We start from the raw sequence: 14,499 nt of genomic DNA, 5'->3' as shown, positions 1-14,499 counted from the left end.
AATTAGCTGGGTGTGGTGGCGCACACCTGTAGTCTCAGCTACTCAGGAGGCTGAGGCAGGAGAATGGCTTGAACCCAGGAGGCGGAGGTTGCAGTGAGCCGAGATCGTGCCACTGCACTCCAGCCTGGCAACAGAGTGAGACTCCGTCTCAAAAGAAAACAAACAAACAAAAAAAACCCAAACACCACCCCCCCCTCAAAAAAAAACAACTCATTGATCCATGCCCTACCCTACCCGTCATCCCCCTGTCCCAAGCAGTCTGAGTTAGATTTAGCTAATTGTTCTGACTACTGAATATAAATTAGGTTACTGTATAACAATATAATGAATATTTCCTTTCTACTTTTTATACAGTGTTACTTCTCTTGGGCTTTTCTGTTCAGCAGAATGCTTCCTTGAGAGTTGAAATCCTGACTCTGCCTTTTATTGGATGAGTAGTCTCAGACACTAATATTAACTACTGTATCTGTTTCCTTATCTGCAAAAATGTGAATTACAGACCACATTTCACTGGCTGTTTGTGGGGATTAAATGTGTACATGTAGGCCGGGCATGGTGGCTCATGCCTGTAATCCCAGCACTTTGGGAGGCCGAGGCTGGCAGATGACGAGGTCAGGAGATGGAGACCATCCTGGCTAATACGGTGAAACCCCGTCTCTACTAAAAATACAAAAAAAAAAAAAGCAGCCGGGCGTGGTGGCGGGCGCCTGTAGTCATAGGTAGGAGGCTGAGGCAGGAGAATGGCGTGAACCCGGGAGGCGGAGCTTGCACTGAGCCGAGATCGCGCCACTGCACTCCAGCCTGGGCGACAGAGCAAGACTCCATCTCAAAAACAACAACAAAAAAGTGTACTTGTAAAACAGTACCTGGCAAACAGACCTCAAAATATTCTGTTAATAGCTATTATAATACTAACAAGTATATATTTCAGTCTATTTAAAAACTTTTTTTTTTTTTTTTTTGAGACGGAGTCTTGCTGTCTCCCAGGCTGGAGTTCAGTGGCACAATCTCGGCTCACTGCAAGCTCTGCCTCCCAGGTTCTCGCCATTCTCCTGCCTCAGCCTCCCCAGTAGCTGGGAATACAGGCGCCCGCCACCACGCCCGGCTAATTTTTTGTATTTTTAGTGGAGACGGGGTTTCACTGTGTTAGCCAGGATGGTCTCGATCTCCTGACCTCGTGATCTGCCCACCTCGGCCTCCCAAAATGTTGGGATTACAGGCGTGAGCCACCGCGCCCGGCCGTTTAAAAACCTTTTAAAAGGGTTTTATTTTGGGCCCTAATGACACATACAATTCTTTATTTTCCTGTGCAAATCATGAACTGTAGTGGTTCTACTTTCAATAGGTTTTGAATTTTGGGAGGGAATTTTACCCTCTCAAAATACCAAATTACTTTGGTTTAGTTTCTCATGAAAAAGAAAATACAGTTGGAATTCCTACAGGATTAGTATAGAGTTCAATTTAGATCACAGTGCAGGCTGGCCTTAGGTTTAGGGTTTTGATGTTTCCATGCTTTGTATTTTTTTCTCTAAATATACTCTTGTAGACACATCTGAAACAAAACAGCCTAATTAAATGTTTAATAATCTAGTTATGTCAAAATGTACTGATAATATATATCACTAAGGAATATAACTTTCCAGATTTTGTTTTACCAAACATATTAATAATAGTTAATGTTAATAAACAGTATATTAATAGTTCTTTTTAAACTGAAACCGATTATAAAATGATTAAGTTATTATAGGTTGGTTTTATGAAACCAAAAAATTAGTATTTCTCTTTAAAGTGAAACAGATTATAAAATGATTAAGAGTTATTATAGTTAGGTTTTGTACGACCAAAAAAAAACTTAAAAACTAACAGGCGGCCGGGTGCGGTGGCTCACACCTGTAATCCCAACACTTTGGGAGGCAGAGGTGGGTGGATCACGAGGTCAGGAGTTCGAGACCATCCTGGCTAACATGGTGAAACCCCGTCTCTACTAAAAATACAAAAAATTAGCCGGGTATGGTGGCGGGAGCCTGTAGTCCCAGCTACTCGGGAGGCTGAGGCAGGAGAATGGCGTGAACCTGGGAGGCGGAGCTTGCAGTGAGCCGATCTCCAGCCTGGGCGACAGATCGAGACTCCGTCTCAAAAAAAAAAAAAAAAAAAAAACTTAACAGGCACACTGAATGAGTAACAAATTCTGTTCAAAAACATAGGCATAAAAAATATATCAGATTATACAGTTTAGTTCTTAGCACATGAGGTAAAGAAGAATTTATGTTCAACGAACATTTATTTCTCAAGGGAAAAAAAATCCCAAACTAATAAATGAGTTGCCTTTATTTACATATGACACTTATTAAGAGAAAAAGTATCCTGAGGGACCAGGACCATCTTAATGTGCCAGGGAAATCAGACAGATGAAATACAATATAACGAATAAAAATTTTCTTTTTGCATAAAGCCAAGTCTAAGGATGCAAGTAAACTTACATGCAAACATAAAGGCTGTCAGACTAATCTTCTATACAAATGCCTTCCAAAATTCCATTTCAGAGACAGGAATGAAGGATTTAGGGGAGACAATCTTTGAATCAACATTTTACCTTCGATTCTTTGCTTCACTGACTTCTGACTGTTTGGCAAATTGGGGGTCATCACATTTAAAAGAAATGCTGCCAAAGCTTGACAAATGCAATCTAAGAAGATAATACAAATTCTAAATGCCTGTGCAGTTTTCTGTAGTTCCCAGCATTCTTCCTCAAAAAGTTATGAGATTTAAAACGTAGGCACTCTTTAGATGGTATCATTTTAGCAAAAATCATTACCTAAATTATGAGATAAGGTAACACTGAAAGCCATATACCAAAAACTCAAGCCTTATGACATTTTATTATTCACTTTGCAGTATGTGTGTGTGTGTAGGAGGATGTATGCAGGGATTACCTTTGCTTTTGAAAAAATTTGAAAATTTTTCCATCTGATCTTCTCTCACAGGTTCTTTAGTATATGTTCAGGAACCTACCTCTTTGGAGTTGGATACTCCAGGCCCCCAGGATACTCCACTTAAAAACAGATCACCGGAGCAGTGGCTCACACCTGTAATCCCAGCACTTTGGGAAGCCGAGGAGGGCGGATCACCTGAGGTCGGCAGTTCAAGACCAGCCTGACCAACATGGAGAAACCCTGTCTAAACTAAAAATACAAAATTAGCCAGGTGTGGTGGCGCATGCCTGTAATCCCAGCTATTCAGGAGGCAGGAGAATCACTTGAATCGGGAGGCGAAGGTTGCGGTGAGCTGCGATTGTGCCAGTGCACTCCAGCCTAGGCAACAAGAACGAAACTCCGTCTCAAAAAAAAAAAAAAAATCTCCACCCCTCATCCTCCCACTGCCATGATGAAAACTGTGCCCCCTTATATAGTTTGGGGCCTGCTACTCACAGTGAATTAGAGATCCAGTCTCACCCAAAGCTAAAAGTAGGTACAGATGCTTTTTACTTATTGTGGGGTTATGTGCCAATAAACCTATCATAAAAATTCTTAAGTGCAACCATTGTAAGTCAGGCACCACTGTATACCTCACCTTTGATAAATCCTAGATTTTAGTTTTGGTCAAGAAGGAATCAATCATAGACCCTTGACTGCCCCTCCTCTGTCCAGTATTATTTTTGTGATTATTCTCCTGCAGAGAATATTTTCCTTAAAAATGATTTATATGCTTTAATACTCAAGTGCTATATGCCAAAGTAGATAAAAGTAAGAAACATTAATTTGCTAAAATAACAAGATACCTGAAAAACTAAATATAGCCTTATTTTTGGAGAAAGAGATCCAAATTCTGATTTTTTGAGACAGGATCTCACTCTGTCATTCAGGCTGGAGTGGCATGATCATAGCTCATTGCAGCCTCCACCTCTGGGGCTCAAGTGATCCTCCCACCTCAGCCTCCCAAGTAGCTGGGACTACAGGTGCTGATATGCTTTGGATCTGTGTCCCCACCAAATCTCATGTCAAATTGTAATCCCATGTTGGAGGTAGGGCCTGGTGGGGGGTGACTGGATCACAGGTGCGGAGTTCTCATGAATACTTTAGCACCTTTCCCTCTTGGTACTGTATAGTCAGTTCTCATGAGATCTGGTTGTTCACAAGAGTGTGGCACCTACCCCCCCCCACCCCACCCCCCGCCTCTTGCTCTTCCTCTGGCTATGACTGCTTCCCCTTTGTATTCTGCCATGAATGAAGTTTCCCGAGGCCTCCCCAGAAGCAGAAGCTGCTATGTTTCCTGTTCAGTCTGCAGAACCATGAGCCAATTAAAGCTCTTTTCTTGATTACTCAGTCTCAGGTATTTCTTTATAGCAGTATGAGAATGGACTAACACAAGCGAGCACCACCACACATGGCTAACTTTTTTTTACTAGAGATGAGGTCTCGCTGTGTTGCCCAGGCTGGTCCTGACCTCCTGAGCTCAAGCAATCCTCCTGCCTCGGCCTCCCAAAGTGCCGGGATTACAGGCATAAGCCACCACATCCAGCCCAAATTCTCTGATTTTAAAATTCAATGACTCTAGAAAAATTTCCTGATTCCACATAAATACTCAAATTCCTTGATATGTTGTACTCCTTTATGTCTTATTTTACATAAACAAACTTTATGTAAGTTTATCAGTGCAAGACAGAATTAGAAAAGATGCCAACATAAACCTTCAATTATTATTTAAGAATGGTATGACCTCAACCAAAATCAGATTTAAAAAGAAATATCAGAAATTGGCTTTTTTTAGGGAATCCTAAAAAAAAAATTACCATTTGGAATACCCGCTGCACATTAACTTTGAGGGTCGTCTTGGGAAAAAAAAATGAGTTAATTATTATTGTCTGGCTTTGTGAAATTTTTCAGAGTAATATCACTAGGAGGAAACTGGATATAATTTGGTACTTTCTCATATGGCAATGACATGAAGTAACAAATGGCAAGTGGGAAAGGGGAAGGAAGAAGAAAAAAGTATAGAGTGAATCATAACAGGTAAAAAAACAAAGTTTTTTTTGTAAAGAAGGGGTAAGGAATTTGAAACTGTAAGAATAGAGTATCAAATTATATATATATAAAACAATTTTCTATCTTAAAAATAAAACTGGAATGTTACTTCACTTAAAATGTACAGCATGCAAAATACTCTGTAATAGTAAAAAAAAAAAAAAAAAAAAAAAACAGAAAAAAGAAAAATACACCAACGTAAAGTCTCACAATTTTCCAGTAAATGAGATTTCTGGATCAGAAATCACCATTACAAACCCTTTAACCAAGGATTTATTTTTTGTTTCCAGCATTACAATTTGCAATAATTCATAAATTTCCATTTCAGTAAGTTTTAAGACAGATCTCACGCACGCAGTTGGGTCCACATGTTAACAACTCATTTATTCAGCAAAGAGATCACCCAGCCGCCATTCTCATATGAACAATGCTCACTGCTACCTGAACATTTTAAAGTACGTTATGAGTTGTTTTGATGATGACAGCTGCAGCTTTTCACCACATTTTCAATTACTGAATTGCATGTTTTTTTCACCTTGATAACTTAGGGTCAGTAGAAAGCTATTTACTTACATGTTATAGTCAATATAACTATGCTAAATGCCCATTTGTAACTGGAAGAAACTCACAGACACAGTATGAACTATATTATACAAAATCACGACCATGAGTTTCAGTAAGAGATTCTGTCTCTCTCTTAAAGCCAGAAATATCCCACAGCTCAGATTTACATAAGTAGTGCCGCCTTTTAAATAAAAGTCAAATGCTGTCCTGCCTGTAAAATTATAAATATTTCTAACCCATTTTACAGAATTTTAAAATGCTTATAAATGCATTATCTCCCAGTAAATAAACATTATGGTACTGAACCTCATTTAAAAAAAAGTCATCACACTGGCCCATGGAAATATCTAGGACTATATCTCCTAACATTAGAAAAATTAAACCAAATAAGGGGAAAAGAGCAAAGAAGAAAAAATAAATTTTACAAAATGGCAACTACTATGACCTAAAAGAGTATACTGAGATGTCTTCATTCAATTCAGTAACTAAACATTTCTGGAATGAACATTTGTAGATAACTAGGTAAGGAGAGTGATTCTCTTAGCACTCAGGTCAAAATCACAAGGTATGGAGAAATAATTTCCACATTGTATAAGGAAAGACAGACTTTGAAACGGAGTGACTTTAAAAACCACATACCAAGATTTAGCCAGAATATTCAAGATTGGCAGATCTTGATGGAGTGAAATCTTCAGAGGCAACAAATTAAAAATCATGATCCTATGGATGCCACTTATTTTTACCAATGTGAAAAAAGGAAAGATGATTGCAAAGTACAGTATACACTGAACAGGTGAAATATGGGATATTATGAACAATTTAAATAACCAAAATGTTCCCTATGGAAGCATAAAAACATGATTTTCAAATTGATTCAACTTGTAGTGTGTCTCTTAGATGTAAGTAGTAGTTTTAGTTCTGTGTCCTACTGAGTTGCTCTTTACATAAAATATTTCCTTCATCTTAAAAAAAAGGCTTCTGCACGGCACTGAGTCCTTCAGTGTAGGAGAGGAGGAAATTTTGTAGAGTGGACGGACAAACTTGTTTCCAAGGTCCCCACCCAGGTGATTCATTCCATCAAACTCACAGTATCTCCAAATCTACATGTCGAACTTCAGGATTTCGTTTCTGGAAAGAAAAATCACCACCACATTATTTGTAGCAAAATAAAATCTTGTTTCTTTTTATTCCTTTTGATCATTAGAGCCAATGAAAACATGTGCAAACTATTTCACTATAGCATACTAATGAGAGAAATAGTTGCATAAGAAAAAAAATAAGATCAATAGGTAAATAGACATACTATAAACAGTACAATAAGTAGTCCCACATTCCTAAGTTTGTTCATGTGTTTGTTAATACAAAAGTGCATTAAGGATCTAGTACATGCCAAGCATTGCAAAGCACTGGAAATACACATTTTTGTGTGGTGAAAAGAAAATCACTGCAAAACAATAATAATCAAAAAGAGTAAATTGACAACCACTCATTTTATATACTTTAGCAACAATCCATATATTCGTGGGCTGGGCCCTATGCTAGAAAACAGAGCTATGATTATTAAATAAGACTCTGTTCCTGACCCTGAGTGACTCAGTTTAGCTAGGGAGACAAGCATAGCAGTAACCATCTACAAGTTAAAGTATTAGAGCTAATAATAAAAAGTTAACATTTATTGCTTACTCACTCATTTATCAAGTACTGTGTTACATGTGCACATGTATGTGTGTTTTAAAAGCCTCATAACCTAATTACTATTTCCATCTTATACATGGGAAAACTGAAGTATGAAGAAATTAACTAACCTGTCTGAAGTCACACTGCTAGTAAGTGATGGAGCCAGGATTGATTCCAGGCCTGACTCCAGGCCTGATTCCAGACCCCAAGCTCCTATTACACTGTACTAAATAATAACACTGGGAGCAAAAATGAGACAGCCATTTTGCTCATGAGATCTAGAAAATTTCACTGAGGATATAATATCTAAGCTAAGTCTGCATATGGTGAGCCTTCCAGGTAGATAATGAAGAGTGTCTAGACAGAAAACACAACATCAGCAAAGTCAGACAGCCTGCAAAGTGTGCACTGGCACTATGGTATAGCTAGCACAGAAGCTGCAAAAAGGGTAGGGTTGGTAATGAGGCTGGAAAGACAGGCAGAAATCAGGTTGTTAAAAATCTTATATGCTAGCTTAGGGAACTTCAATTCAATAACAACCAATACTGTCTACTATTACATGCCTACTCTGTGCCAGGCATTGAAGTGTATATGACAATGAGCTGGGAACAAACAGTATTTGCCTTCAGTGGACTTACGTTTGGTAGTGAGGTGATATAGGTAAATTAAGTAGGCAATTACAACACTCGGCTACCACAGAGCAAAGTAAAGATTTTGGATTTCTTTTTCCTGTGAGTGCACAAAGGAAGGGCACCTAAATCAACTTGAGGGGAATTACAAATATAATAAAATGTAATATATTAATACTGTGAGAAGGGAGGACAGAAAGTAGTGTATAAAAGAACTAAATCTACACCTATCATAGAGGAAATACTGTTAAATCAAGAGAAGTAGTATAAGACTTTTATGCAGAAATATGGCAGTAAATAAAGACATACTAAAAGTATTAAAAATGGTTATCTCTTAAAATATAAGTACTGAGGCAGGTGAGGCAGTGATAGTTATTTCTGTTACAATCTTTTCAGTTCTATTTGACTTTATAAACTTTGTGCATTATTGATAAAAATTGCAAAAATAAATCAAAAGGGGAGAAAAGTTCCTGTAAATGATTCAGTTAGGATTCCTAGCTTAAAAATATCCTAGGACCATATGCATATTACTCGTATTAAAGGCATCCAGTTATAAAAACAAAATCTGGCAGAATATTGGAGTTTTGCTCCAGCAAGAACACTCTACTGAGTGCACACAGGGATTTTTCTTATAACTAGTGTCGCTCAGGTGTGCCTGGGGGTACTTTCCTCTTAGATCCTAATGTGGGAATGACCAGGGACCTTTTAACAAGGAGGGCACACTTTTGTTCCCAACTTTTTCCTTATTTAAAACTATCCCGTCTCTAGAACTCCTTAAACTCAATATGGAATTAAAAAAAAATTCTCCAAACAGAAATGAAACTAAATTGTATCTTCCTACTCCAATCAACCCTTACCTATCCTAATATGACTTGAAAAATTTACCTGTTCATTAAAAGTTTGACATTATTCTGTCTAAAAAGCATGATATAAACAAATGTGTACTAATAAAAGCTTTATCTAAAAAAAAAGCCTAAAAATTTGCTCTGCTTTTTAAAATCAAGTTTTGAGAGTGAACTAATCAAATTTGTAAAAGTATATGTGCACAATACAAAGCACACAATATATGCTGAATGAATGAGTATATATGATTAATATCCTTAAAATTCAATGTTTACCGCCTAACAAGATATCATGTGTATAGTAGAAACTAATATTTATTGAACAGAACTGAAAATCAGTAGTTGGTATGCAACTTAAAATTTTCATCCACTTATTCAACAAGTACTTTAAAATCTATATTCCTTGCATTGCTCAATACCGATTAGGCTATTTTACACACCATGAGGATTTTATTCCAATACTTGCAGAGAGTTAAAGCCCAAATTACATAATTTATTTTACAATGCTGCAGATTCATTAAAAACAATGCTTTAAGAGAAACTGGAGAAACCAAGGCAAAGTAAAGAACAGAGCATTTAATTCAGACATTATTTATAAGGAATTTATGAATGCTACAGCAGCCTCCCAATGAACTAATTCTATTGATCATCATAAACAAAAAACTTAATGAAGGGATGGGAGAAAGGTTTATCTATACTCTGAAATACAGAGATAAGACAAAAAAATGTTTAACAGGTCAAAGATATATTTTATATTAATTTTGTAGTTCCTATCTTGTAATATGGGAATCTATGAATTAGTCTCTATTATTTTTAACACCTTTACAAATAACTATACAAAAGTTCTAGATTTTTTTTTTTGAGATGGAGTCTTGCTCTGTCGCCCAGGCTGAAGTGCAGTGACACAATCTCGACTCACTGCAACCTCCACCTCCCAGGTTCAAGCAATTCTCCTGTCTCAGCCTCCTAAGTAGCTGGGACTAGAAGGACCCGCCACCACGCCCAGCTAATTTTTCTATTTTTAGTAGAGATAGGGTTTCACCATATTGGTCAGGCTGGTCTTGAACTCCTGACCTCAGGTGATCCACCCGCCTTGGCCTCCCAAAGTGCTGGGATTACATGCGTGAGCCACTGCGCCCAGCCACAAGTTCTGGAATTTTAAGCCAAAAATATAATCTATTTCAACACTCAATGGCATTACTCATCAGAGATGACTCCACTGGTACAGAATTATATAAATGAGTGTGACCTTCCAAAATAATCCAATAATAATTACAATTTAAACTGAGATACTAAAAATGAAGGAATATGCCAGTGAACAAAGTTTTAGTTTTCAAAAGAAAATCAGCTTATTTTCATGACTAAGAAAAACAATTACATTCATGCATTCCCTTTTGGTTTGGCACCTCAACTATGAACATGTCCTTTGACTTAAGATTAATTATGCTTTATTATCTTTATTTTATTTTTTTATTTTTATTTTTATTTTTTTTTGAGATGGAGTCTCACTTTGTTGCCCAGGCTGGAGTGCAGTGGCTCGATCTCGGCTCACTGTAAGCTCCGCCTCCTGGGTTCATGCCATTCTCCTGCCTCAGCTTCTGGAGTAGCTGAGACTACAGGCGCCCGCCACCACGCCTGGCTAATATTTTGTATTTTTAGTAGAGACGGGGTTTCGCCATTTTAGCCAGGATGGTCTCGATCTCCTGACCTCATGATCCACCCGCCTCGGCCTCCCAAAGTGCTGGGATTACAGGCGTGAGCCACCGCGTGCGCCCGGCCATGCTTTATTATCTTAGCCAAAGATGTTTCCACCTGAATGTATGGATTATACTTAGCTTCCTGGTTTGAAAGACTTACATAATTCAAAAACATTATTAATGATTTAATAGCCTCTAGTTAAAATTCAAAGTTAGCTAAACAAAAACAATAAGGTCTGATTGTTGTAAGAGTAAATGTAGGTGACAATGACCAATTTGTTGATTATTCTTAAATCTGGCTTCTGATTTCTTGTATCTACTAAAATGTAAAGCAAATATTTAGTCCATTATTCTCCTTGCCAGCAAAATAAAAACAAATAGAATAAAGAGCAAAGTTTATTCACTCTCGTGCTACCTTGCACAAAAATAACCATCATCTCACATTTTATATAGATTAGTTGTTTGCAAAGTGCGGTTCAAGGACTGCTGGGGTCCTGAGACCTTTTTAGGGGGACTCTAAGGTCAGAACTATTTTCACAGTAACTGTAAGACACATTCTTTGTTTTTTTCACTATGCTGACATTTCCTGATGGCATAAAAACAATGGTGGGTAAAACTGCTTGCACCTTTGCACAATTCAACGCAAATGGCATCAAACAATACCAGTAGTCATTGTCTCTACTGTCCCACACTTGACATAAAAAAAAAAAGCCAGTTTCATTTTAAAAAGTCTTTCATGAAATAGCAAATGTATCCATTTTATTAAACCTCAACCCTTGAGTTCACTTTTAAAAATACTGTGACAAAATGGAAAGTATGTAAAAGTACTTCTTTGATTGCTTAAGTTGTGAGCTGAATAAACTGCTTTTTAATCTAGAGTACATTTTTATTTGAAAGATTAACAAACTCGGTTTATTCAAATTTGGGTATTTGGCAGGCATCTCCTAAAAAATGAACAAAATGAGTCTTATTTCAAGGAAAACAACAGTATTTGTTGCTAATGATAAAATGCAAGCTTTTAAGTGGAAATTTAAGTTGAAAAACATATCCACCCCATCAGCCTGAGAGTGTACCCATATTTAGAAATGTATCAACATCTGAAAGATCTATATACTTCTGTGAACCAGTATTTTCCAAAATACTAATTCATAATGTTATAGAATCATGCATGGGTAAAAGATTCATTCAGAGTATAAAGACAGACCAACAGATTTTAAATATAACAGTGTATAGTAGAGAATTAATCTTACCCAAAGGGAGGTTTGGCTTTTGTTCTCCATAACTGGGAGGGAACTTCTAGGCCCTTGACATGTCCTGCCTAAGAGTGTCTTTGTTTATCTGGGGGCATTAACTTTAGAATGTGATATATGATGGGGGCCTTTGGCCACATAGTATCTGCTCTACCTCTAGAAGGGCTAGAGACAAAAGGTCAGCCACTTAGGCAGTCAACTATGGAGCCTCAATAAAATCTCTGGTCACCAAGTCTCAGATGAGCTTCCTGGTTGGCAACATGTCATGCTACTGTCACACTTCATTGCCAGGAGAGTAATACTGTACATAGAATCCCTTGAACCTGGAAGGCAGAGGCTGCGGTGAGCTGAGATCACGCCACTGCACTCCAGCACGGGCGACAGTGCGAGACTCTGTCTCAATTAAAAAAAAAAAAGTGACTGGGTGGGGTGGCTCACTCCTGTAATCCCAGCACTTTGGAAGGCCAAGGCAGGCAGATCACTTGAGGTCAGGAGTTTGAGACCAGCCTGGCCAACATGGTGAAACCTCATCTCTGCTAAAAATACAAGAATTAGCCAGGCATGGTGGCAGGCGCCTGTAGTCCCAGCTACTCAGGAGGCTGAAGCAGGAGAATTGCTTGAATCCAGGAGACGGAGGTTACAGTGAGTCCAGATCGTGCCACTGCACTCCAGCCTAGGCAACAGAGTGAGACTCTATCTTAGTTAAAAAAAAAAAAAAAAAAGTTATTTATATTAAATAGGTGTATGTTTTTAAAAGTAAATGATAAATATTTTAAAATTTACCTACTTTCATGCATGATTTGGTAAATATCAATAACTATAACTCAAATAAATAAAATCTCTTTGGGGTCTGCAATAATTTTTAAGAATGAAAGAGTCTTAAGACCAAAATATTTGAGAAATGCTCATCTAGAAAATTCAAAAATTACGTCAGATAAAGCTCATGAACTATAATATTAACAAAATCTTATTTGAAGTACTTGCATTAATCTAATCAGATATCCAGATTCTCAAAGGAAAACTTGTAAAGTAGAGATGGACCTTTTTTTCTTCAATTTTTTACAAAATTAAAGAATGGTCAATATCAACTGAAGAAAAAGCACTGCCTTCAACAAATTATATACATTAAAGAACATTTACAAGTTTTTATTCATTGCAAACAGAATTCAAATGCCAATAAATGGCAATTTGAGAACACTGAGACATTTTAAAAGACAACCTGATCAGGATCAGGTAATATTTCAGTAACATAATCAATAAATTACAGTAACCTCCAACTGAATAGAAACAAACAAAAACAGAAAATAATTTCAAATGGACTAAAAGCAAGATACACATTCTATTTTTTCTAACTTTTGACCAGAGTCTAAAGTTTCCTTTTCATCTTTCTCTAGGAACTTTGAAAATGCTTATTTATTAACAAACAGAAAAACCCCCTTTGACTATTTTAGAAACTAAGCAGGCTGCATAAAGTAGTGTTTAAAAGTAAAGAATCTGGTTCAAATCACAATTTCCCTATTTCCTTGGGTAAATTATTCAACTTATCTAACCCAGTCATTTTCTTGCTTATAAATACCTACACATTGTGGAGTTATGAGTGGGTTAAAGCATGCATGTGATGGATGCACTTAGTGTCTGCTGTAGAGTAAGTACTCAAAAAAATAGCTGCCATTATCATTATGTTATTTTTATGAATACATCTTACTTTCAGTTCCTTCTCAAGTCTATCTACTTCAGCTCCTAAAGTATCAATAATATTTTCTCCATGTTTAAGCATAAAGGTCTCTAGTTCTTCAGGAGTTTTCACTTCTTGAATTTCCTATAAAGAAAATGAAAACAGGAAAATAAATTTTTTAAAAACCATAGTGGTACACTTATGACTCCTTAAAAAAAAAAAACCTATAACAAACACCATTAAGTTTAATGAACATTTTTAAAACTTTAAGCCACAGGCAATGGATTACCTATTTCCAAAACAATTCAGATCAAGAAAACTGAGTATAATACTACACAGAGGTAGCACTACAAAATTACTGGGGAAATAATATAGTCAATAAATAGTGTTAGAATATTTTCCCTTAAGAAAAAAAATTGAATCCCTATGTAAGACCATTAAAATAATTCGAAGTAGATGAAAGACATAAGGGTAAAAAACAAACCACAAAACTAGTAGACGAGAAGAGAATATTTTTATGATAATGGGATATGGAAGGATTTTTCATGCAAAAGAATAAAAAGCACAGAGGAAAAGATTACAAATCTGACATTAAAATTAAAAATCATATTAAATATTTTGTATAACAACAAAAAGAAAAGGAAGTTATAAACTAGAAAAAAATAATTGCATATATGCAAGTAAGAATTAGCATCCAAGATATTAAAAATAAAGACCTTTCCAGGAGTTCAAGACCAGCCTGGCCAAGATAGTGAAACCCCATCTCTACTAAAAATAGAAAAATTAACCGGGTGTGGTCACAGGCACCTGTAATCCCAGCTACTTGGGAGGCTGAGGTAGATAATTGCTTGAACCTGAGAGGCGGAGGTTGCAGTGAGCCAAGATCACGCCACTGCACTCCAGCCTGGGTAACAGAGCGAGACTCTGTCTCAAAAAATAACAATACAATACAATAAAATAAAGACCTTTCAAATCTGTAAGTGTAATACAAATGAACTTAAAACATGAAAAACCAGGGAGCAATGTAGAGGAAATCCCACTGGTCAATGAACTTCAATATTTATTAACCTCAATACTCCAAGAAATAAAATTACAACAAGATACTATTTCACACCTATCAAACTGGCAAAAATTTAATAACTCT

At 36.8% G+C, this 14,499-nt stretch overlaps 1 protein-coding gene across 2 annotated transcripts in view; it reads right to left on the bottom strand.

The window, feature by feature from the left end:
- Nucleotides 1–5,384: 5,384 nt before the first annotated feature.
- Nucleotides 5,385–14,499, bottom strand: part of SLC30A9 (solute carrier family 30 member 9) — a 99,217-nt gene continuing 90,102 nt past the window's right edge. Inside the window, 2 exon segments of one of the 2 annotated variants that reach the window (NM_001131669.1) lie at nt 5,385–6,713; nt 13,386–13,499. In NM_001131669.1, coding sequence (NP_001125141.1) covers nt 6,669–6,713; nt 13,386–13,499 — 159 coding nt within the window. In that variant the 3' untranslated portion in view covers nt 5,385–6,668. 2 annotated transcript variants of the gene reach the window in all.

The sequence above is a fragment of the Pongo abelii genome, chromosome 3 (genome assembly GCF_028885655.2).
Source record: "Pongo abelii isolate AG06213 chromosome 3, NHGRI_mPonAbe1-v2.0_pri, whole genome shotgun sequence".
NCBI classification, from domain to species: Eukaryota; Metazoa; Chordata; class Mammalia; order Primates; family Hominidae; genus Pongo; species Pongo abelii.
The sequence above is the reverse complement of the archived record's forward strand: the minus strand, read 5'-3'. Positions and strand labels throughout refer to the sequence as shown.